At 46.1% G+C, this 25,700-nt stretch overlaps 1 protein-coding gene across 5 annotated transcripts in view; it reads left to right on the forward strand.

The window, feature by feature from the left end:
* The window catches only part of AK1 (adenylate kinase 1), a 122,972-nt gene that overhangs the window by 96,306 nt on the left and 966 nt on the right, over positions 1-25,700 (forward strand). For 4 of the 5 annotated variants that reach the window (XM_075324302.1, XM_075324301.1, XM_075324297.1 and 1 more), the window contains 5 exons: positions 14-53; positions 14,332-14,367; positions 14,628-14,791; positions 18,768-18,884; positions 23,408-23,599. In XM_075324302.1, the coding sequence (XP_075180417.1) occupies positions 14-53; positions 14,332-14,367; positions 14,628-14,791; positions 18,768-18,884; positions 23,408-23,599 (549 nt within the window). The remainder of the gene's footprint in view (positions 1-13; positions 54-14,331; positions 14,368-14,627; positions 14,792-18,767; positions 18,885-23,407; positions 23,600-25,700) is intronic. The other variant, XM_075324299.1, reaches the window with a different exon arrangement.

The raw sequence follows: 25,700 nt of genomic DNA on the forward strand, positions 1-25,700 counted from the left end.
TTTTCCTTCATAGACAGAGGTTACCTTGAGCCCCGAATCTACAGAAATGGCAGGTAAGATCATTATTCTCTCCCCTGCTCCATTTTTATGACTATCTGTCTGTGCCATAATCGACCCTTGGCTTCTGCCTATTCACAGCGATACCACAATATGTTCTCCAACCAATATAGATGGTAAGAGCAGAAACATAAAAAATGAAAGTGAAATTCTATTGAATTGGCAGGTTTTGTGGTTTTATAATACAGCTATGATGATTGCAGAAGCATCGGATGTGGTAATCCATAATACCGCAAATGGATAAAGCTGAGATATATTAGTAGACTCGATCAGGTCAGACCGGATTATTATGTGTCCATTATTTTGGAGGACTTAGGAGTAGAAAGAAGCACAGAAAGATTGTGCTGAGCTTTCTAACAAGTCTCTTACCTCACCCCAGATTTGGATTCACATATACACAGCTCAGTGCTGCTTCTGTCTGTCACAGTGTGACTGTACGATAGTGAGGGACAGAGGCTCCTATGCTGTCCCTCATGATAGGGGACCCTAGGCTATCCCTAACCTCAGGGTTACCCCTAATGGTGAGAATGCTTGAGTCTCATGCCTGGCTATACTCCTGACCAGAACTAATCTGATCCCCCCCCCCTCCCACCAGGGAAGGAAGGGGCAGGAGTGAGATGAAAACATAGATAAATAGAGACAGGGAAAAAACAAAACTCTGCACACTCACAGAAACAAACAATGAGAAACTCAGGAGAAAAGCAAGAGCAGGAAGGTGTCAACAAAACAACAATAAGGGTTAACACCACAACCGCGCACAGCAACAAGTACTACAACCACCAGTTAGTCTGGATCACAACACCACACCAGACCAGTTTAGATAAACTATAGCTTGCATAGAAGAAAGGATCTCGCTAGTTTATATAGGAGGGGAGCAGATGTGATTGGCTCCCCCACAACATGTGATCAAAGGAGAATAACAAGCAGACCAACAGAGATTAAATTTTGCTAGCCTGCCTATGAATTACCAATCTGTTGGTTGACACTCGAATCTGCCTGTGCTGATCACAGACACCAGAGAAATTATCAGGCAGAGTGTCAGAATCTGTAGTCTGAACAGATCACAACGCCAGCATCACAGTCGGTGATGTTAGTAAAAACCTCCGTTTCACAATGTCTTTTGTCCTTACTAAGGATTAATGGGCAGGACTCCCCCTCTGTGTGCTGAGCTGCATATGGGAGATATCACAGCCGCTAGTCTCATCCTGGAAGCTCTCAGCCAATTGCAAGTTGATGGAAAACTGGTAAAAATGCAAAACACAAGCCATATAATGGCCAGAAATAGCGTTCCTACTCACAAAGAAGGAAGACAACTTATTCTGAAAAGTAACTTGAAAGTACAGTTGCCCTTTAATTTGTGGGTGAAATAATGGAGGATCTGCACAATGTAAAGTGTATTCCACGGGGAATACAAGTATTTATTAAGGCAGATATGCCAAGAGAGGTGAGAGGTCCCCTTTAAGTGGGATAGACATAGAGAATCTGATATTCCCGCTACACAGGGCTCTTTAAGCCAAAATGCAGATACTTTGAAGTCAGGCAAATGTTAGCGGCAGCGTCCCCTCCCCACCTCTGCCCGGCCACTATTTATAGCTGTGTAAGTACATGTTTCAGCAACATGTGTTAAACCAAATACCGAGCTAACAATATTGCACATGTGCTGCTGCGAATATCCTCCCTGGCTCTCCAGGTTGTATCTCCATATCCGTGATCCATGGGTTGTACTTATCCATTATATTAGCTGTAATTCCCGGAATTGCCCGGGATAGTAACTGAGTGTCTCTCTACCACTCTCCCTCTCTCTACTCTCTCTTTGTTTCTCTTTCTCTATGTCTCTCTCTGTCTGTCTCTCTGTATCTGTCTCTATCTCTGTCTGTCTCTCTGTATCTGTCTCTATCTCTGTCTGTCTCTCTCTCCCTGTCTGCCTCTGTCTCTGTCTCTTTCTGTCTCTCATTCTGTCTATCTCTCTCTAATCATCTCTGTCTCTATCTTTGTCTGTCTGTCTCGCTATCCATCTCTGTCTCGTCTGTCTCTCTCTCTCTCTGTCTGTTTCTCTGTCTCTCTCTGTCTGTCTTTATCTCTGTTTCTCTTTGTTTCTCTTTCTCTATGTCTCTCTCTTTGTCTCTGTCTATCTCTCTGTGTCTCTCATTCTGTCTGTCTCTGTCTGTCTCTCTTTATCTGTCTCTCTCCCTGTCTGCCTCTATCTCTATCTCTCTGTGTGTCTCTCTTTGTGTGTGTGTCTCTGTCTGTCTCTCATTCTGTCTATCTCTCTCTGTCTCACTCTGTTTCTTTGTCTATCTCTCTCTATCCATCTTTGTCTCTATCTCTGTCTGTCTCTCTGTCTGTCTGTCTCTCTATCCATCTCATTCTCGTCTGTCTCTCTCTTTCTCTCTCCCTGTCTCTCTGTCTCTCTCTCTGTCTCTGTTTCTGTCTCTGTCTGTTTCTCTCTGTCTCTGTCTCTCTCTGTCTCTGTCTCTCTCTGTCTCTGTCTGTCTCTACCTGTCTCTCTCTTTCTGTCTCTCTCTGTTTCTCTGTCTCTGTCTCTCTCTCTTTGTCTCTCTCTGTCTCTCTCTGTCTGTCTCTCTCTGACTCTCTCTGTTTCCCTGTCTCTCTTTCTGCCTCTCCCTGTCTGTCTGTCTCTATCTCTCTCTGTCTGTCTCTGTCTCTCTTTCTCTGTCTCTGTCTCCCTCTCTCTGTCTGTCTCTATCTCTCTCTTTCCATCTCTCCACTGAAATCCTATTAACTGACACATAAGCTTCTTAGGGATTTTTCAGAACTGTCTTTCTGGCCCTTAGGTAATTTTGGTGACGTCTCCTGTGAGCTTTGTTATTTTGGATCATACTCCAGAGAGCGGTCTCCGATACCCAGACCTATAAATTACTAAATTACTAAGTGAGATAGAGAGAATGATTTTTGCTAAATTGAGGTTCACATAACGGTGCCTGATGCTCCTTGTGAGAAATGATGGGGAGAGTAGTCTGTGACTGTTGTATACAGTTGACATGGGTAGTTGTCCGCCGGCTGTCTCCTGAGCAACAGGCACGCTGCCACTGACCACAAGGCCCGGCCTCGGGGAGGAGAGCAGTGGTTGCCAGAACAGCACACAACTAAACACAACTCCCTCCTACTTTTCTAACTCTTAAAAACTTTTGACAATCTGCGATGTCAGCTCCCGGTCAGGTGTAAGGAGGCATCACAGCCAGAAAACCGTGCCAGGTCAGGTGTAAGGAGGCATCACAGCCAGAAAACCGCGCCAGGTCAGGTGTAAGGAGGCATCACAGCCAGAAAACCGCGCCAGGTCAGGTGTAAGGAGGCATCACAGCCAGAAAACCGTGCCAGGTCGGGTGTAAGGAGGCATCACAGCCAGAAAACCGTGCCAGGTCAGGTGTAAGGAGGCATCACAGCCAGAAAACCGCGCCAGGTCAGGTGTAAGGAGGCATCACAGCCAGAAAACCGTGCCAGGTCGGGTGTAAGGAGGCATCACAGCCAGAAAACCGCGCCAGGTCAGGTGTAAGGAGGCATCACAGCCTGAAAACCGCGCCAGGTCAGGTGTAAGGAGGCATCACAGCCAGAAAACCGTGCAAAGCCGCGCCAGGTCAGGTGTAAGGAGGCATCACAGCCAGAAAACCAAGCAAAGCCGCGCCAGGTCAGGTGTAAGGAGGCATCACAGGCAGAAAACCGTGCAAAGCCGCGCCAGGTCAGGTGTAAGGAGGCATCACAGCCAGAAAGCCAAGCAAAGCTGCGCCAGGTCAGGTGTAAGGAGGCATCACAGCCAGAAAACCGCAAAAAGCCAAAATGGGAGCCTGCTGCACGTGCTGTCACAGGACCAAAACCTGTCCAGAGGCGACAGGAACAGGTAACCCAAAAGGAGCTGTCAGATGTAGTCTGAAAGTGGCCTCCACCATAACAATAGTGATAGCTGGAATCATGGTATGATAGAGAACAGGGGGACTAGCGCACCACTTATCTCCAAGCTATTTGTTTTTTCCCTTGAGTGTGCATGGGGTCATAAAATTAGGGTTGGATTATAACAAACATTAAGGCTATGTCCGCACTTTGCGTCGTCGTAGTTGCAGTTCTAAACGCATATTTTGGCAGAAATTGTCTTTGCCAAAGTTTGGTCGGATCGCAAAAACGCTGTAAATACGCATGCGTATTTACCGTATTTTTACCACGTTTTGACAGCTTTTGACCTGCTTTTTGGTTGCTTTTAGTTAGATGCGTTTTGATTAAAAAGACACTGGTAAATAAAGTTTAAAGATACAAACACTATGAAAAAAAAGGAAAATAATGATAACAAATATCATGATTTAAATCAGACAAAAATTAGCTAATTTTATTATAATAATAGATTTTTGTTAATAATTTTGTAAAAATTAACGAAAAAATATGGAATTTCCATCTTTTAATTGTCAGACTATGTGTGTGTGTAAAGAGACATATTCCATTAATATTAAGTTCAAAGAACATGCGTTTTCAAAGTCCAAAACGCATGTTTTCAGCATCCAAAAAGTATGTAAAATGCAAGAATTTTGAGATTTGATGCGTTTTGACATCTCTCAATGACTTCAATGTTATCAAAACGCAGCCAAAATGGCAAAAACAATTGACACGCTGTTTCTTTGAATGCTGAGTTTTGGCCCAAAATTATGCAAATTAAACGCTGCGTTTTGAACTGCAAAGTGCGCACAAGAAATCCCCATTTCCCATAGACTTTGCTGGAAAATCAAAACGCATGCCTTTTGGCACGAAAACGCTGCCGTTCAAAACGCAGCTGAAACGCAGGTGAAAACACAAAGTGCGGACACAGCCTAATGCCTATGGCAAGGTTTACGACCTCCTTAGGCTGCATTCGCATGTTGCGGCTTTGCTTTTTACCGCAAAGACTGTGCAGTTGTTTTTGGTACTGCGACTGCTTTGTGTGAACATACACATAAGGTATGGTCATAAATTATTATTTTTTAGTGCTGAAAAACACATGGAAATAAAGCTTTTTTTTTCCTATGTGGGGGTCTTTTTTTATTTTCTGCCCCTGTTGGTCAGATTTGGAAAGTTCCTGTTTTTCTGTCTCAGCGATTTCTTTTAATAGAATATTTTTTATTATTATTATTTATTATTATAGCGCCATCAATTCCATGGCGCTTTACATGTGAAAGGGGTATACATAAGGCTGCTTTCACACATCCGTTTTTTGCTGTGCGGCACAATCCGGCTCTTTGCAGAAAAAACGCAACCTTTTTTTTTGCCGCCGGTTGCGTTTTTTCCGCATAGACTTTCATTAGTTCCGTATTGTGCTGCATGGGCTTGCGTTCGGTCCGTTTTTTGCCAGATGCGGCAGATTTAGCCGATGCGGCGGCCGGATGGAAAGTTGCCTGGCACGTTTTTTTGTCCAGCAAAAAAAAAAAACGCATTGCGCCGCTTCCAGCCGATGCGGCGCTTTTTCCAATGCATGCCTATGGACGCCGGATGCGGCAAAAACCGGATCCGGCCGCCGCATGCGTTTTTTTGCACTGCGCATGCTCAATAGCGTGCCGCAACCGGCAAAAACCGGACGGGCCGCATGTAAAAACTTATGCAAAGGATGCGTTTTTTTCGCCGCATCCGTTGCATAGGTTTTAGAGCCGGATTTAGCCGCAGAGCTCAAACCGGAGGTGTGAAAGCAGCCTAATAGGGACAAGTACAATAATCATAAACAATACAAGGCACAGACAGGTACAGGAGGAGAGAGGTCCCTGCCCGCGAGGGCTCACAGTCTACAGGAGGAGAGAAGACCCTGCCCACGAGGGCTCACAGTCTACAGGAGGAGAGAAGACCCTGCCCACGAGGGCTCACAGTCTACAGGAGGGGAGAGAACCCTGCCTGCGAGGGCTCACAGTCTACAGGAGGGGAGAGGTCCCTGCCCGCGAGGGCTCACAGTCTACAGGAGGAGAGAGGACCCTGCCCGCGAGGGCTCACAGTCTACAGGAGGGGAGAGGTCCCTGCCCGCGAGGGCTCAGTCTACAGGAGGAGAGAAGACCCTGCCCACGAGGGCTCACAGTCTACAGGAGGAGAGAAGACCCTGCCCGCGAGGGCTCACAGTCTACAGGAGGAGAGAAGACCCTGCCCACGAGGGCTCACAGTCTACAGGAGGAGAGAAGACCCTGCCCGCGAGGGCTCACAGTCTACAGGAGGAGATAAGACCCTGCCCGCGAGGGCTCACAGTCTACAGGAGGAGAGAAGACCCTGCCCGCGAGGGCTCACAGTCTACAGGAGGAGATAAGACCCTGCCCGCGAGGGCTCACAGTCTACAGGAGGAGAGAAGACCCTGCCCGCGAGGGCTCACAGTCTACAGGAGGAGAGAAGACCCTGCCCGCGAGGGCTCACAGTCTACAGGAGGAGAGAGGACCCTGCCCACGAGGGCTCACAGTCTACAGGGGATAGGTGAGGATACGGTAGGTGAGGGCAGAGTTGATAGTGCGGCGCTGTATCAGACTGAGGGTTACGGCAGGTTGTAGGCTTATTTCATATTACATTCGGAGCACAAATCTCCATCGCAATACATCATATTATTATTTTCTTATTATTATTCCTCACAATTATTAACATAATATTATTATTTCTCACAATAAAAACAACTTTTTTCCGCTCAGCACCCTGACTGATGGATCTTCTAACCAGATGAGCCACGATTGATTATCTATGGTGTAATTTTGCCTATCAGGTTTTCAATATCTTTTCACTTTTGTTTTGATGGTGCACTGTTAGTATAGTGTAGGGTGTATGGGGTGAATGGGGGCACCACAACCCTAGGGCATCATACCCTCCATTGCTAGGTAGGGACAGTCTTAGGCTATGTTCGCACGTTGCGTTTTTTACCGCGTTTCTGCAGCGTTTTTAGCAGCAGCGTTTTTGCGCTAAAACGCATGCGTTTTTGTTTTCTAGTAAAGTCTATGGGAAAAGCAGAAATCCTGTCTGCAGTTTGCTTTTTTTTCTGCAGCGTTTAATTTGCATATTTGTGGTCAAAAACCATGCTGAAAAAGAAGCAGCATGTCAGTTGTTTTTGCCATTTCTGCAGCGTTTTTAACATTGGAGTCAATGAGAAATGGCAAAATGCAACCAAAAGCACAATTCCTGCGTTTTTCATGCTTTTTACCTGCTTTTCCACTGCGTTTTTGGCTTCAAAAACGCATGCTTTTCCGGCCAAAAATTAATGGGTTCAATGGGTTCTAATGTTCCTTTACACACACACAATAACCGAAAATTTAAATGTTAAAAAATAATAAACTTTACCTATTTTTCTGATAAAATGTGCATAACCGCTATTATTTCATTAAAATTGATAATTTTCCATATATTTTTATTAAAAGTTAATTTTATACTTTTTTTCTCTTTTTTCATTCATTTTGACTATTTCAACTTTATTTCTCAGTGTCTTAATCTACAAAACGCATCTGCAGAAACGCAGGTGAAAACGCAGGTAAAAAGCGCTGAAAACGCACAAAAAACGCGGTAAATACGCATGCGTTTTTAGCGCTAAAAAATGGTCAAAAGCCATTTGGTCAAAAACCAAGGGAAGGAAAACGTGCAGAATAAACTGCAGGTACTCCGACGCAACGTGCGCACATAGCCTTAAGGCCCATTAGGGTCAGCTTTTTCCCTGCCCTCTGTCTACCTATCGTGGATTACCTGTCCCTCTGTTTATTTACCCTACACTATAAGGGCTCATGCGCATGTTGCGCATTTGCTTGCATTTACGCTGCGTATAGCACTGCAGTGTAATTGCATGCGTCCTGCGTCCCCAGCACAATCTATGTAGATTGTGCATGATACGTGCGCACGTTGCTTTTATGATCGCAGCGATTTGGGTGCTAAACTTTTGACCCAAATCCGTGCGTTCATAAAATGAGCATGTCAATTATTTGTGCGTTCTGGATGCAGCTCCCGCTCGTCTATGGTGGGGGCAGCATCCCAAGCGCATGAAATCGGCTTTTTTTTTTTTTTTTAACAAAAATACTGCATACATTATTCCGGCTTTTCTGCAGCGATTTGTCGTGCACATGTGCTGTCAAATCGCTGCAGAATATTCAGCAGTTACGTGCGCATGAGCCCTTAGAGGACATTGCTTTTGGTATTACTTTTACCTTATATTAATATTAAAGGTTATATTTTATATGGGGTTTGTTCTTTTTGGTTATAAATAAAAACTCTCCCAAAACCTCTCCAGGAAAATACAAATTCTGCCAAAACATCTTCAGGAAAAGAAAAACACTCTCAGAACCTTTTTAGGAAAATAAAAACTCTTGAAAAACCTCTTCAGGAAAATAAAAATCCTCCAAAAACCTCTTCAGGAAAAAGAAAACTCTTCCAAATCATATTCCAGGAAATAAAAATTCTCCTAAAACCTCTGAAGTAAAAGAAAAACCTCTCCCAAAACTTCTCTAGGAAAATAAAAATGATCTCAAAACTTCAGGAGAAGAAAAACTCTCCTAATTTTTCCGCAGGTCCCTGCGTTTTGGAGGGCTGGCAGATCAATCACCCACTGACTCTGGATCGGTCGAGGATTGATCCCCGGTATCTGGTTAGATGCTGCTTCCCATATAAAGTTTATGGGGAACACAATCTGGCGTAAAGGGGTAGGAGCAAGGGCTTTATACTTACCGATCACCAGTCGGCTGTCATACGGCTCCCGCGGCAGCGCTTTCATCTTCCAGAGCCGGCCGGTCATTAGTATCAGAACATATTCACGCCTTCCCTGCTCACCGATGGGTGTGATTGGTTGCAGTCAGACCCGCCCCCACGCTGAGTGACAGCTGTCTGACTGCAACCAATCACAGACCCTTGTGGGCGGGTCTATAGCATACAGTACAATAAATAATTTTAAAAAAATGGCGTGTACTCCCCTCAATTTTGATAACCAGCCAGGATAAAGCCTCACAACTGGGGGCTGGTATTCTCAGGCTGGGGAATCCCACGTTATGAGGAGCCCCCCAGCCTAAAAATATCAGCCAGCAGCCGCCCGGAATTGCCGCATCCATTAGATGCAACAGTCCCGGGACTTTTCCCGGCTCTTCCCGTTGCCCTGGTACGGTGGCAATCGGGGTAATAAGGAGTTAATGGCAGCAGCCCATAGCTGCCACTAAGTCCTAGTTTAGTGATGGCAGGCGTCTATGAGACACCCCCTAATCACTAAACTGTAAGTGACAGTAAATAAACACAAACACCCCAAAAATCCTTTATTTGAAATAAAAGACAAAAAGAGCCCCCTCTTTCACCACTTTATTAACTCCACCAATAACAGCCCTCCAGGACCGACGTAATCCACACGAGGTCCCACGACGCTTCCAGCTCTACTACACCTGACACTCACAGCGAGTGCCATAGACCATGACTGCTCACTGTGAGGGTCAGGCCGCAAGTGAAGTGAGCCGCACGGGATCAGCGGTGACTTCACTCATGTGACAGGTGGAGGACTCCAGCACATCAGCTGACTGAAGTCACCACTGGTCTTATACTCACCTTCTCCAGAGAGGCTGCCTCCGGACGCTGGTCTCCTGCTTCCAGGCCGGCTCATGCATATGCAGTTATGCACTGCACAGCCCACCCGTAAGTAGCAGAGCGCCGGAGACAGCCGCACGGGACACAGCATCGCGGGAGACTTCAGCACCACGGACAGAAGGAGCGGGGACAGGTGAGCATCTCCCTGTGCTATCAAAATAACGCAGGGACATACCGCAGCAAAACCACAGCAAATCTGCAGCAAATTCGCAGCAAACCGTGGTAAAACCACATGCGGATTTTGGGTGCGGTTTGTTGCGTTTTTTTGCCGCAGGTGCGGTAATCTTTCAGAGGGTGCGGATTTTTCTTAAGAAAAATCCATTTTCTAGTGCGCACATTCTAGTGACATGCACCTCTTCAGGAAAATAAAAAAACTCTCCCAAAACTTCTTCAGGAAAATAAAAACTCTTCTAAAACCTCTTCAGGAAAAGAAAAACTCTCCCAAAAATGACTCACAAAAGAAATGATGTTTTTGAACACCTAAAAAAAAAAAGAAACTCTACGAGAACAAAGCTTTACAGAATTTTTCAGCCATATCCATGAGTTTGCATTTGAAAGAGTAGGAAGTTATAACATGTCAGGCCGTCTGTGGGAAATCATATGAACCAGTGATTCTTCTAGGCACAATATGGAGAAAAAATGTCAGCAGATGGAGATACGCGAGCTTGCCTCTTTCCCAGTGTTGTGGGACCCTCTTTGCTTTTTTTTAATCTTCTTAGTTGGGATAGGTGAACAAACCCAAAGGCCGTCAACACTACATTTCCCATTTTTTTATTGAACCAGTTAGGGGTACTTTGCACGCTGCGACATCGCTAGCCGATTGTAGCGATGCCGAGCGCGATAGTCCCCGCCCTCGTCGCACATTCGATATCTTGTGATAGCTGCCGTAGCGAACATTATCGCTACGGCAGCTTCACATGCACTTACCTGCCCTGCGACGTCGCTCTGGCCGGCGAACCAACTCCTTACTAAGAGGGCGGGTCGTGCGGCGTCACAGCGACGTCACACGGCAGGCGGCCAATAGAAGCGGAGGGGCGGAGATGAGCGGGACGTAAACATCCCGCCCACCTCCGTCCTTCCCCATAGCCGGTGGAGGCAGGTAAGGAGATGTTCGTCGCTCCTGCGGCTTCATACACAGCGATGTGTGCTGCAGCAGGAACGAGGAACAACATCGTATCTCCTATTGGTGCGACATTATGAAAACGTCCGACACTACACAGATCACCGATTTACGACGCTTTTGCGATCGTTTATCGGCGCATCTAGGCTTTACATGTTGCGATGTCGTTACCGGCGCCGGATGTGCGTCACTTTCGATTTGACCCCGACGATACCGCAGTAGCGATGTCGCAACGTGCAAAGTACCCCTAAGGCCCCCTTCACACGTCCGTGATACACGTGCGTGTTTGGTCCGTTTCCGTATATACCGGAGACACGGCCAAACGTGCACCAATGTTAATCTATGATTGTGGTCACACGTCCGTTATTTCATTATGTCCGTGTGTGCGTGTCCGTGATCCGTATGTGTTTGCGTTTGGCACGGATGCATGTCCGTTATCTGCACGGAGCACGCACACGTGGACACAATGAAAGTCTATGGGTATGTGCACACACGTTAGTAAACACGTATGCATATACCTATAGTCCGTGTCCGTTTGGTGTTTTTATTTCTAGTCATGTCGGCTATTCTTTCTATTTCTGTGTATGTCGGTCAATCTCCCTGAGTCCGTCGGTCAGTCTCTCTGTCTCTCTGTCGGTCTCTCTGTCTGTCTGTCCCTCTCTCACAGTCTGTCGGTCAGTTTCCCCCCCTCTCTCATACTTACCGTTCCCCGATCTCCGGCGCAGCGCTGCACGGCATTCACACTGCTGCGGCGGCTTTTACTATTTTGAAAAAGCCGGCCGCCCATTAAACAATCTCGTATTCCCTGCTTTCCCCGCCCACCGGCGCCTATGATTGGTTACAGTGAGACACGCCCCCACGCTGAGTGACAGGTGTCACACTGCACCCAATCACAGCAGCCGGTGGGCGTGTCTATACTGTGCAGTAAAATAAATAAATAAATAATTAAAAAAAAAACGGCGTGCGGTTCCCCCCAATTTAAAAGCCAGCCAGATAAAGCCATACGGCTGAAGGCTGGTATTCTCAGGATGGGGAGCTCCACGTTATGGGGAGCCCCCCAGCCTAACAATATCAGCCAACAGCCGCCCAGAATTGCCGCATACATTATATGCGACAGTTCTGGGGCTGTACCCGGCTCTTCCCGATTTGCCCTGGTGAAGTTGGCAAATCGGGGTAATAAGGAGTTATTGGCAGCCCATAGCTGCCAATAAGTCCTAGATTAATCATGTCAGGCGTCTATGAGACACCTTCCATGATTAATCTGTAAGTTACAGTAAAAAAACACACACACCCGAAAAATCATTTATTAGAAATAAAAACACAAACATATACCCTGGTTAACCACTTTAATCAGCCCCAAAAAGCCCTCCATGTCCGGCGTACTCCACAGTCCTCCAGCGTCGCGTCCAGCTCTGCTGCATGGAGGTGACAGGAGCAGCAGAAGACACCGCCGCTCCGGTCACCTCCACACAGCAAATGAGATGAGTAGCGCGATCAGCTGCTGTCACTGAGGTTACCCGCGGCCACCGCTGGATCCAGCGGTGGCCGCGAGTTACCTGACTGACAGCAGCTGATCGCGCTACTCATCTCATTTGCTGTGTGGAGGTGACCGGAGCGGCGGTGTCTTCTGCTGCTCCTGTCACCTCCATGCAGCAGAGCTGGACGCGACGCTGGAGGACTGTGGAGTACGCCGGACATGGAGGGTTTGTCGGGGTTAATAAATTGGTAATGAGGGAATTTGTGTGTGTTTTTTATTTCAAATAAAGGATTTTTTCTGGTGTGTGTGTTTTTTTACTGTCACTTACAGATTAATCATGGAAGGTGTCTCATAGACGCCTGACATGATTAATCTAGGACTTATTGGCAGCTATGGGCTGCCAATAACTCCTTATTACCCCGATTTGCCAACGGCACCAGGGCAAATCGGGAAGAGCCGGGTACAGCCCCAGAACTGTCGCATATAATGTATGCGGCAATTCTGGGCGGCTGCTGACTGATATTGTTAGGGTGGGGGGCTCCCCATAACGTGGAGCTCCCCATCCTGAGAATACCAGCCTTCAGCCGTATGGCTTTATCTGGCTGGCTTTTAAATTGGGGGGAACCGCACGCCGTTTTTTTTTAATTATTTATTTATTTATTTTACTGCACAGTATAGACACGCCCACCGGCTGCTGTGATTGGGTGCAGTGTGACACCTGTCACTCAGCGTGGGGGCGTGTCTCACTGTAACCAATCATAGGCGCCGGTGGGCGGGGAAAGCAGGGAATACGAGATTGTTTAATGGGCGGCCGGCTTTTTCAAAATAGTAAAAGCCGCCGCAGCCGTGTGAATGCCGTGCAGCGCCGGTGATCGGGGATCGGTGAGTATGAGAGAGGGGGGGACACTTCAGTCACTCGGGGGATTAGCGGTCACCGGTGAATCCTTCACAGGTGACCGCTAATCAGTACTCGACACAGACAGAGCCGCGGTATGAGGATGAAGTCGGGTGAAGTTCACCCGAGTTCATTCTCATCGCGCAACTCTGTCTGCTGTCAGCCGACATTTATAAACGACATTGTGCATCACACACACGGACATTACACACGGACATTACACGTTCACATACACGTTTATTCCACACGCACACACGGACGTTCTGCACACAAACACGGCTAGCATACGCAATTCACACAGGTGCCACACGGACCATAAAAACGGACACAAAAACGGGACACGGACCCGAAAAACAGCCCGTAACACACGAGCGTGTTTTTCACGGACGTGTGAAGGGGGCCTAAGAGTAAGTTCACAGATTTTACCTTTAGGCTGTGTGTGCACAGTGCATTTTTGATGCTGTTTTTGGTACAGTTTGTTGCCCAAATCTGCATGTCTATCCTTCTCCCAGCAAAGTCTATGAGATTTCTGGAGTGCTGTGCACTTGCATTTTTGGGTGCATTTTTGGGTGCAGAAAAAAAAGAATCAGCGTGTCAAATTGTTGGGGTGTTTTTTTCCTGGGCTTTGTAAACGTTAAGATCTAGCCATTGATTTCACACAAAAAAATGCACTGAAAAACGCAGATGTTTTTTGGTGTGTTTTTCTGCCACAAGGAGCAGATTTTGGTGCAGAAATTTCTGCATCAAAAACTCAGCGTGCGCACATACCCTTGCAGATTTGGTGCAGAAACTTTCTACATCAAATCTTCAAAAATTGCATCTGGTTTTGGTCCGTTTTTTTATTTTTACATGTTTTTTAGTGAAGTCAATGGCTGGAAGGACTAAAAAAAACACCCCAACAATTGACATGTTGCAGATTTTTTTTCTGCATCAAAATCTGCAGCAAATCTGTAAGGAAAAAAACACAACGTTGGCACAACACTTCAGAAATCTTATAGACTTCGCTGACTTCAGGAGAGGCATACAGATTTTAGTGCAGATTTTGAAAAAAAGCATAAAAAAAAGCATCAAAAACTGCAGCGTGTGCACAACGCCTTAGACATTTATCTGGAGGAGATGCGGATTTTCAGTAGGAAAAAAAATACCAAGAATATAGTGTGCGGATCGCCATATCCCTCTACAAATGAGAGGATAAACCTCTACCAGTATTCGCAATGTGAGTAATCTATTGTGTTTCTCTCTCTTTAGAAAAATTAAAGAACAGTAAGATCATCTTTGTGGTTGGTAAGTATCGCATATATTGGCACAATGACACTTCACGTAACGTTTTACATGCTGTGGTCGCTTTGACCGTGATATTAATCATTGGAGTTATAGTCATAGCAGTCGGCTGTACAGCGCTGCCGGCTCCCACCATGTATGGAACGAGCTCCGCTCCACGTCCTCTACTAGTGTAGACCATGACTTTACGATCGATGGTGGGGTTCAGTTACTTTATCATACATTGAGTAGTTATGATAAGTTTATGTTCTTGGTGTCTTCAGGAGGACCCGGCTCTGGCAAGGGGACCCAGTGTGAGAGGATCGTGCAAAAATATGGCTACACCCATCTGTCCACTGGAGACTTACTACGGGCAGAGGTGTCCTCAGGATCAGAGAGAGGGAAGTCTCTGTTGGCCATCATGGAGAAAGGAGAGCTAGTGCCTTTGGTAAGTCCAACATCAAATTAATTTGGAGTTTGACAAGGAATATTACAAGCTCTAAACTTCTAAAACACTATATTGACGTGTATGCTCGAAGCTGTATGCGATCCCTCTACACTTCAGTTTCCTCTGACCTGGTTGTAAGTGTGTTCTTCCAATTTTCCACTGGGTGGTGCTGTTTACACATTATTCATTGTAGACTCCAAAGGGACATTTACTAGACTCCTGTACAGTGAAATGCACCGAGTGTATGAAGAAGTGGATTATTTTTCCTATTAGTGTGATACATTTTAGACTGTCTTTGCAACAGAAATTGAAACTTGAGCCCATTATAAGAAGGTGCACAATAGTTCACTCTAACTTCTGGTGTAAATTGTAATACGGTAAATTTTTTGAGCCAGTGGTTCCTGCCTAATTCCACCTACTTTTCTTGCCATTTATTATTTAAATATAATAATAATAATAATAATAATAATAATAATAATAAATAATAATAATAAAATTATATATTATTATAATATATTATGAATATATTATTATAATATTAGTATCATATTATTATTTATTTATTATATTATTTGTTATACTATATAATTATTTACTATTATATATGTTACATAGTTACATAGTTACTTAGGTTGAAAAAAAGACCTAGGTCCATCTAGTCCAACCTTCCTCCACCAGTTCTACATTTGGTCACTAAGTCACTTATAACCAACAATGTTTTGTGTACTGAGGAAATCATCCAACCCTTTTTTATTATATTTATTATTTATTTATTTTCTATATTGTTTTATGTACATATATATATTAAGTAATAATAATAATAATAATAATAATAAAAAATGAATATATTATTATAATATATTATGAATATATTATTATAATATTAGTATCATATTATTATTTATTTTTTATTTAATTATTATATTATTTATTATACTATATTATTATTTACTATTATATATGTTACATAGTTACATAGTTACTTAGGTTGAAAAAAAGACCTAGGTCCATCTAGTCCAACCTTCCTCCACCAGTTCTACATTTGGTCAGTAAAGGGGGCTTTACACGTTGCGACATCGCTAATGCGGAGTCGTTGGGGTCACGGAATTGGTGACGCACATCCGGCCGCATTAGCGATGCCGTTGCGTGTGACACCGATAAGCGATTTTGCATCGTTGCAAAAACGTGCAAAATCGCTAATCGGCGACATGGGGGTCCATTCTTAAAAATCGTTACTGCAGCAGTAACGAAGTTGTTCCTTGTTCCTGCGGCAGCACAAATCGCTGCGTGTGACACCGCAGGAACGAGGAAGCTCCCCTTACCTGCCTCCCGGCCGCTATGCAGAAGGAAGGAGGTGGGCGGGATGTTACGTTCCGCTCAGCTCCGCCCCTCCGCTGCTATTGGGCGGCGGTTCAGTGACGCTTCAGTGACGTCGCTGTGACGCCGCACGGACCGCCCCCTTAGAAAGGAGGCGGTTTGCCGGTCACAGCGACGTCGCCGGACAGGTAAGTATGTGTGACGGGTCTGCGCGATGTTGTGCGGCACGGGCAGCGATATGCCCGTGTCGCACAACAGATGGGGGCGGGTACCCACACTAGCGATATCGGGACCGATATCGCAGTGTGTAAAGTAGCCTTTAGTCACTTATAACCAACAATGTTTTGTGTACTGAGGAAATCATCCAACCCTTTTTTATTATATTTATTATTTATTTATTTTCTATATTGTTTTATGTACATATATAAAATAATAATAATAATAAATGAATATATTATTATAAAATATTATGAATATATTATTAGAATATTAGTATCATATTATTTATTTTTTATTTATTTATTGTATTATTTATTATACTATATTATTATTTACTATTATATATGTTACATAGTTACTTAGGTTGAAAAAAAGACCTAGGTCCATCTAGTTCAACCTTCCTGCACCAGTTCTACATTTGGTCACTAAGTCACTTATAACCGACAATGTTTTGTATACTGAGGAAATCATCCAGCCCTTTTTTATTATATTTATTATTTATTTTCTATATTCTTTTATGTACATATATATTAAGTATTATTATTATTATTATTATTATTATTATTAATAATAATAATAATAATACTTGAGGCTGCGATCGTCTGATCGCTTCTGCTGTAAAGAGCAGGACATCTGCATCAGCCCCGCTCTGTACAGCAGAAATGATGATCTCCTATGAATGTTGCAGCCGGCGTTCACAGGAAGTTCATAATGAAAGACACTGGGGATGATCAGCTGATCCCCGGCTGTTATGACAACTCATCGGCGCCCCATGGTCAGGTCACAGGGCCGCTGATAGTGCACTCCCCACCAGCGAGTGTTAAATCTGTCTGTCAGAGATTGACAGTGTGATTTAACTAGTTAACAGGCGCAGGTGGATCTCTGATCAGATCAGCCAACGCGCAGGGACAAATGCGGGCTCAGCATGCGAACACGCATCAAACTCAGTGAGTCGATAAGAAATTAACCCTATCATGAATCAATGAGTGATATATATATATATTTTTTTTTTTTTCCCGAGACCTGTAATTTGTTTTTAGTTCCTGATATAGGCTTACGAGGGCTTGTTTTCTTGCGGGACGTGTTGTAACTGTGAATAACACCTTTCTTTTTACCATAACATGTATTCAAAAAGAGGTGAAAAAAAATTCAGTTATGGTAAAAATGGCTACGACTTGTCTACTCATTATTCGAAGAGAGCAATCACTGGAGAAAGGCCATCATGGTGGAAAGACAAGAAGGAAGAAGGTGAAGAGGAAGACCAGCAACCCTATGGCTTGATACAATCAAGATAACAGCAGAGAGGACACTGGGACCTATCTAGGCGGAGAAGACCCTGGTGGACCTAACTAGGCGGAGAGAACCCTGGTGAATCTATCTTGGCGGAGAAGGCCCTGGTGGAATTACCTAGGCAGAGATGACCCTGGTGGACCTATCTAGGCAGAGAAGACTCTGATGAACCAATCTAGGCAGAGAAGACCCTGGTGGACCTATCTAGGCAGAGAAGACTCTGATGAACCAATCTAGGCAGAGAAGACCCTGGTGGACCTATCTAGGCGGAGAAGACTCTAATGAACCTAGCTAGGTGGAGAAGACCAAAGTGGACCTATCTAGGCTGCAGAAAATCCATCTTCAAACAGAGGATTCATCCATTAAGACGCCATGGCTCGAGATCGAACTTAAGGCCGTTAAATAATATATACAGTGTAAATATATATATATATATATATACAGTATATAAATATATATTATAAATTTCACACACCAGTGTCCCTACATACTGTGGTTTTCCAGTAATAAGCAATCTAACGATGGGAAGGTCATGTCCCCGCTGATGTTCTCCTATGAAGCCCACCTGAATCGCACGTTTTCCATGCCAGTGTTGGAGATTGAAAGTAATGATCGTAGCTGATCCATGATTGGTGAAAGTCCAACCACTGCAACCTCCACTGATCTAGAGAATTGTGGGGATTGGTAGTCCGCATGCTTCACCACTACATTCACCTCTATGGGCAAGGTGATCACATGCACATTACTTCTCCCGCAGACTAGAAGAAGTGACTAGAGTGGTGGTCACATATACACACTATACTGTGACATGTACATCGATAACATGGCCGATGTTTGGTCGCCCCCCCCCCCCGTACTGTTGTGACCATGAACGCACTCATAAATCTACTACTTTAATGAAGGGTAAAAAGTTTAATTGCTGTAAGGAAATGGAGGAAATTGAAGTCTTCTAAGCAATGTGATGTGTGTGACCTGCCGCGGGCCAGCGTGGTGTAAAACTTTCCATGGGGGGTGGGGGAGGGGTAATGTCCTGTTTACATGGCATTTGTTGTTATTATTGTGGTACGTGTCATTTACGCATTATTCTAAGAAAATCGTGCAATAATAGCAAATAAATCTTCGTGTTCTCAAGTGTCTCTTCCTTCCCCAGGACACCGTTCTGGACATGTTGAGAGACGCTATGGTCGCCAAGGCCGACAGCACCAAAGGATACCTCATAGACGGATACCCCCGAGAGGTGAAGCAGGGAGAGGAGTTTGAGAAGAAGGTAAAGGACGTTCCGTCTTACACCACACGCCCTCGTAACGAGCCAATTCCTACATGTTCAGATGCATCCAGTCATGAAACGAGCATAGCCAGCTCAGGTCATTGCCATAATAAAAAGCACAGTGGTGCTGCCGTCACCCCCCCCCCACCACCCGACGACAAGGCAATACTGATTTTTGCGCCTATATCAGTTTAATATGCTCTGTTACTTGCTATCCACTCATTTTAAGGAAGGAGGTTCCTTTTTTAACTAGTATTCTGCCAGTACTATAGGTACTGTTGCTGGCCATCCACTCGTTTTGAGGGGGAGGTTCCTCTTACTTAGTATTCTTCCAGTACTATAGGTACTGTTGCTGGCCGTCCACTCGTTTTGAAGGGGGAGGTTCCACTTAACTACCATTCTGTAGGGAATATTGCTGGCCATCCACTAGTTTTGAGGGGGGAGTTTCCTCCTAACTAGCATTCTGCCAGTACTATAGGTACTGTTGCTGGCCATCCACTCGTTTTGAGGAGGGAGGTTTCTCTTGCCTAGCGTTTTGTCAGTATTATAGGTACAGGTGCAACTAAAACCTGGGCAAAGCAGTCTTTTTAGCTGCCTTAGGTTGCCAGTTGTCCCCCACCCACACATACCGCTTGCCAGTTGTCCCTCACCCACACATACCGCTTGCCAGTTGTCCCTCACCCACACATACCGCTTGCCAGTTGTCCCTCACCCACACATACCGCTTGCCAGTTGTCCCCCACCCACACATACCGCTTGCCAGTTGTCCCCCACCCACACATACCGGTTGCCAGTTGTCCCCCACCCACACATACTGGTTGCCAATTCTCCCCCACCCACACATACCGCTTGCCAGTTGTCCCCCACCCACACATACCGGTTGCCAGTTCTCCCCCACCCACACATACTGGTTGCCAGTTCTCCCCCACCCACACATACCGCTTGCCAGTTCTCCCCCACCCACACATACCGGTTGCCAGTTCTCCCCCACCCACACATACTGGTTGCCAGTTCTCCCCCACCCACACATACCGGTTGCCAGTTCTCCCCCACCCACACATACTGGTTGCCAATTCTCCCCCACCCACACATACCGCTTGCCAGTTGTCCCCCACCCACACATACCGGTTGCCAGTTCTCCCCCACCCACACATACTGGTTGCCAGTTCTCCCCCACCCACACATACCGGTTGCCAGTTCTCCCGCACCCACACATACTGGTTGCCAGTTATCCACCACCCACACATACTGGTTGCCAGTTCTCCCCCACCCACACATACCGGTTGCCAGTTCTCCCCCACCCACACATACTGGTTGCCAGTTCTCCCCCACCCACACATACCGGTTGCCAGTTCTCCCGCACCCACACATACTGGTTGCCAGTTATCCACCACCCACACATACCGCTTGCCAGTTCTCCCCCACACACACACATACTGGTTACCAGTTCTCCCCCACCCACACATACTGGTTACCAGTTTTCCCCCACCCAGACATACTGGTTGCCAGTTATCCTACACCCACACATACCGCTTGCCAGTTGTCCCCCACCCACACATACCGCTTACCAGTTCTCCCCCACTCACACATAGTGGTTACCAGTTATCCTACACCCACACATACTGGTTGCCAGTTATCCTACACCCACATATACTAGTTGCCAGTTATCCTACACCCACATATACTAGTTGCCAGTTATCCTACACCAACACATACTGGTTGCCAGTTATCCTACACCAACACATACTGGTTGCCAGTTATCCCACACATACTGGTTGCCAGTTATCCTACACCCACATATACTAGTTGCCAGTTATCCTACACCCACATATACTAGTTGCCAGTTATCCTACACCAACACATACTGGTTGCCAGTTATCCTACACCAACACATACTGGTTGCCAGTTATCCCACACATACTGTTTGCAAGTTATCCTACACCCTCATATACTAGTTGCCAGTTGTCCCCCACCCACATATACTAGTTGCCAGTTATCCTACACCAACACATACTGGTTGCCAGTTATCCCACACATACTGGTTGCCAGTTATCCTACACCCTCATATACTAGTTGCCAGTTATCCTACACCCACATATACTAGTTGCCAGTTATCCTACACCCACATATACTAGTTGCCAGTTATCCTACACCAACACATACTGGTTGCCAGTTATCCCACACATACTGGTTGCCAGTTATCCTACACCCTCATATACTAGTTGCCAGTTATCCTACACTCACACATACTGGTTGCCAGTTCTCTCCCACACATAGTGTTCAATCCATGGGCCCAGTTGTCACCCAAGACCAGTATATCGGACGGCCATGTGATTCCAGCTCAGAGCGACATCCACACTACTGTCTTACACAAGTAAAAGTTGCCTGATCTGGGAGAAGAGGAAATCCTTCAAGATAGTTCCTATTGCCTAATATCTTCATTACAGCCTCCCAATAAAAACAGTGAACGCTGATAAAAAAAAAATAGGAAGTTATCTGGTGACATTACAGATTATGTCTCCGTTCCCACAGGATTGTGTGCAGCGCCCACTGATGAGATCAGACATTGGACGACAGGTCCATTTTGTCACTTTCCAGACCCCCCTCATCAACCCACCAAATAATTAAAAAAATATATTATATTGCTGGCTGTCTAATACTGGGGAATAGTGGTCATCTTTGATATGTGAAATGTCGAATCCAAGAGTTGTGCACTAAATTCTGATTTACTTTTTGGGGGAAGTTGGGATAATGAAGTGGCAGTGGCAAATAAGAGCATGTGTGCCGCCCCTGCAGTGGTCGAACTGCTCGGATCCGGGAGTTGCTGTGGCTCGAGGGTCTCTGGACCCGGGGGCTTACAGCAACTGAAATGTAAAGGGGACTATTTACAGGGGATAAGAGTTTGTGCAGCCACCCGTGGTTCGCGGTAAGGGGAGTACCCGGGGGAGATGGAGTGGGGGCAGCCAGATGACGTGCCCTCCACGGGTAGGGGAGGCCCCCGGGACGCTGGATGCTGGTTGTAGGGGAGCGCAGTGCTGGTTGGGAGCAGGGGAGGACCATGTACTCACTCAGGCAGTATTGGTGATGATGCGACCGCAAAGCAGACTCTGACAACAAGGTAAGCCAAGTCTCTGGGTGCCGCTGCCCTCTTGGGGGAGCTCATCCTGGTATCCGTCCCCTATAGTACTACCGGGTGGTCCGGAGCCTGCTTCCGTGCACAAATTAGAAGTGTTCTGGTGGCCCGTTGGCGTAAAGCTGTCCGGGCCCCACTCCCTACTTGTTGATAGTGAAACTGGGCTCTCAAGGGCTCAAGCTTGGGATTTCTGTGGGCTGCGTGGGTTGGAAAGCCCTATCCCCTTCGTTGTGCTAATGCCCCCGATCTCTGAGCTTCTTGGGGACAGTTCATAAAGTCACTATCCTCCGCGGGTTAATTGCCGGGTTGCCTGAAGCTACTCCCCGACCTAGGGTCCTGTACCCCGCCGTGCTTTTGGTACCGGACTGGTTATTAGACTCGAGCTGCTGACCGTCCTCCAAGACCAGGTCTAGGCACCCAGCCTCAATACCCTGCGACCGGGTCTCCGACTCCTCCGGGCCCAGACCACCGTCTGCGACCGAACCTCTAACACCCTGGGAGCCACACGCTCCCCCAGCTCCTCACTACTCGAGAGCTACCACTGTTCTGTTCTACTTCCCTCCCACCAGTCTGCCTGACCCCTAGGTGGGCGGCCCTATTCCATCTCAGCAGCCCACTGGTGTGCTTGACAGGGTGTGGTGTGAGGTGTGGTTGGGATTTGGATGTGGATGGAGGCAGTACCATAGGTTGGGAACCCAGAACCAAGAGAGGTTGAGCCCTGCACTAAAGGGCAGGAAGTGCAGTACCCTGTGACGCCCTAACTAGTCCAGGGGCATCACACATGGAGGAAACAACAAGACAATAACTCAAAGCACCACGCAATACCATCTCCAGCAGGACTGGGATAGAACAGCACACACACCAACACAGTAATATGCTATAATCGGCGTGGGAAGACAGTTCCACCATCTTAAAAAGGCGGGGAGTAAATGTGATAGGTTCCCAACATGTGATCCCAGAAGTAACCAGCAGGCTAGAAGAGGTTGACTCTTGCTAACCTAACCATTAATGAGCACACAGCTGGTCGACGCCTGAGCCTGCCTGTGTAACTCAGAAACACCAGAGAAACCATAGCATGGAGTGTCAGAATCTGTAGTGTGAACAGCGTCTGATACTGCCATGACACTTGGCGAGATTTGAGCAAAACTCCGACTGACAACTCTTTGCAGAGAATCCTGACTAGAAGAAAGTCCCTGTTCTTACAACGCCCGCCATGTGCATATAGCTATATTCTACCTTTCCGCATTTCCGCACCAGCCCACTCCACCTGTAGGTTCTGGTGGAGGCCGTCTGGCTGAGCACATGGGCGACTTCCCATGTAATAGCTGGATCCACCAGATACATTTTGTTTTTTCTTCCTTTTGTATCTCATTCTCTGTTTTCATTGTAGATTGCTTCTCCTTCACTGCTTCTCTACATTGATGCCGGGTGTGACACTATGGTGAAACGGTTACTGAAACGCGGTGAGACCAGTGGAAGGGCCGATGATAACGAAGAAACCATTAAGAAAAGACTGGAGACTTACTACAAAGCCACAGAACCCGTCATTGCCATGTATGAAGGCAGAGGCATTGTAAGAAAGGTACGACGGCCTAGGAAGTCACCATCGATGGTCAGAATATATGGGTGGGATTACGTTTTCTCTAAATCTTAGACAGCTGTTGGCTGAGTGTTTGTACAGCCGACATCTGTTACTCCTCCATGTGCTCAGGGACGAAGGAACGAGCATTACGTGAGCTTATTGGCATCTTATCCCACAGTATACCTGTACAGAGGTCTACATTGCAGCCTTCTGTCTGAAGTATATGTTGAGTAACCCTCAAGATAGTTACCTCCTGCAAGGCATGAAAAAACCTAATGTATATGGGATCCTTTATAAATGCTCACTTGGCTCTTGCTTCATCTCCGTCAGCTTCATTCAGACTGGACATTTTGGGGCAAGTTATCAGTTATTCTGTGGATAATGACGTTAAAAGTTGGAAATAACCCTTTAAGAGTAGGTCCTCACATGTTGAGTAATTGATGTGATTGATACTTCATAGGGAAATCTGCAAAATAAGTCCATCCAGAGTTTTATCCATATATCATTAAAGGGAACATGTTGCCAGATTTGGCCCCTATAAGCTGCGGCCAGCCCCATTAAGCCCTGTATATACAGCATTCCAGAATACTGTATATAGGAGCCCAGGCCACTCTGTATAACATAAATAATTTATAATACTCAATTAGGGGGTGGTCTGGTCCAATGGGAGACACTGGTCTCCGGTCTGGCGTCTCCTTTCTGCGGTGGTCGCTGTCGTCCTTCTACTTAGCCCACTGTGGATGACTTGTACTATATCATCCACAGAAGCCATTGCAGTCTTGCGCAGGCGCACTTCTCTATACCCTGCTGAGGGCAAATCAAAGTACTGTAATGCTCAGGCGTGAAGAAATGTTAAAGACCGCCCGCGCATGAGCACCTACGATACTTTGATCTGCCCTGAGTGTGGCAGATCAATGTGCGCCTGCGCAAAACCGCAATGCTGCCCTGTGCGGATGTCATCAAACATGTCATTCACAGTGGGCTGGGTAGAAGGAGGACAGAAAGGAAAGGTTAAAGACCTCCCGTCCATCCTGAGCAGGACAGATCACAGTGCGCCTGCGCAGGACCAGTGTTGATGACGTAGGACGCATCTTCCACACGGGCCTTAGAAGAAGGAGGACGGAGATCACTGGAGAGAGGAGGTGCCGGACCAGAGAGTAGCGATACACATCGGACCAGACTGCCCCCATATTATAAAAGTTAGAATGCTGTATATAAAGGCTCACTGATGGTGGCTGCAGCTTATAGTTGACAAATCTGGTGACAGGTTCCCTTTAATCTACAAATTAAGGGCTCATTCACACGTCCATTTTTTCACAAACGAGAAATACGGTCCTAGTTTCCTTAGTGCTTTTTGTTCAGAATTTCTTCAGATATTCATCAATGTCCTGCACGTTTCCACAGATTTTCTCGGATACGCCTCCTCCTATGTAGCAGTCCGTGGCATTCGAATTTTGCCTTTCACAGACCTATAGACTTGCATCACTGATTATTGACCCGACATGTCCTGACAAACTTGCCTGGACCACTGGGTCCACAATAAAAAGCCCCATAGAGTATACTAGTGTGAGCGAAATACACTCCTTCTATGCCGTCAGAACTCCAAATTAATAAGATTTGTTTTACAAGCGCTTGGGGAAATCAATACAGCACACACGCTTTGTGGCGTACTGAAAGTTTCTGCTTTATTACATCACTAGCTGTAGTACCCGGCATTGCCCAGGATAATAACTCTCTCACTGTCTCTCTTCCAGTTTCTGTCTGTCTCTCTCTTTCTCTGTCTGTCTCTTTCCCTGTCTGTCTCTCTATCTCTTTCCCTGTCTGTCTCTGTGTGTCTCTATGTCTTTCCCTATCTGTCTCTCTCTTTCCCTGTCTGTCTATTTCCTTGTCTGTCTCTCTATCTCTTTCCCTGTCTGTCTCTTTCCCACTCCGTCTCTGTCTATCTCTTTCCCTGCCTGTCTCTGTGTGTCTCTATCTCTTTCCCTATCTGTCTCTCTCTTTCCCTGTCTGTCTGTTTCCCTGTCTGTCTCCCTATCTCTTTCCCTGTCTGTCTCTTTCCCTGTCTGTCTCTCTATATCTTTCCCTGTCTGTCTCTTTCCCT

This window comes from Anomaloglossus baeobatrachus, chromosome 9 (assembly GCF_048569485.1).
Source record: "Anomaloglossus baeobatrachus isolate aAnoBae1 chromosome 9, aAnoBae1.hap1, whole genome shotgun sequence".
In the NCBI taxonomy this organism is placed as follows: domain Eukaryota; kingdom Metazoa; phylum Chordata; class Amphibia; order Anura; family Aromobatidae; genus Anomaloglossus; species Anomaloglossus baeobatrachus.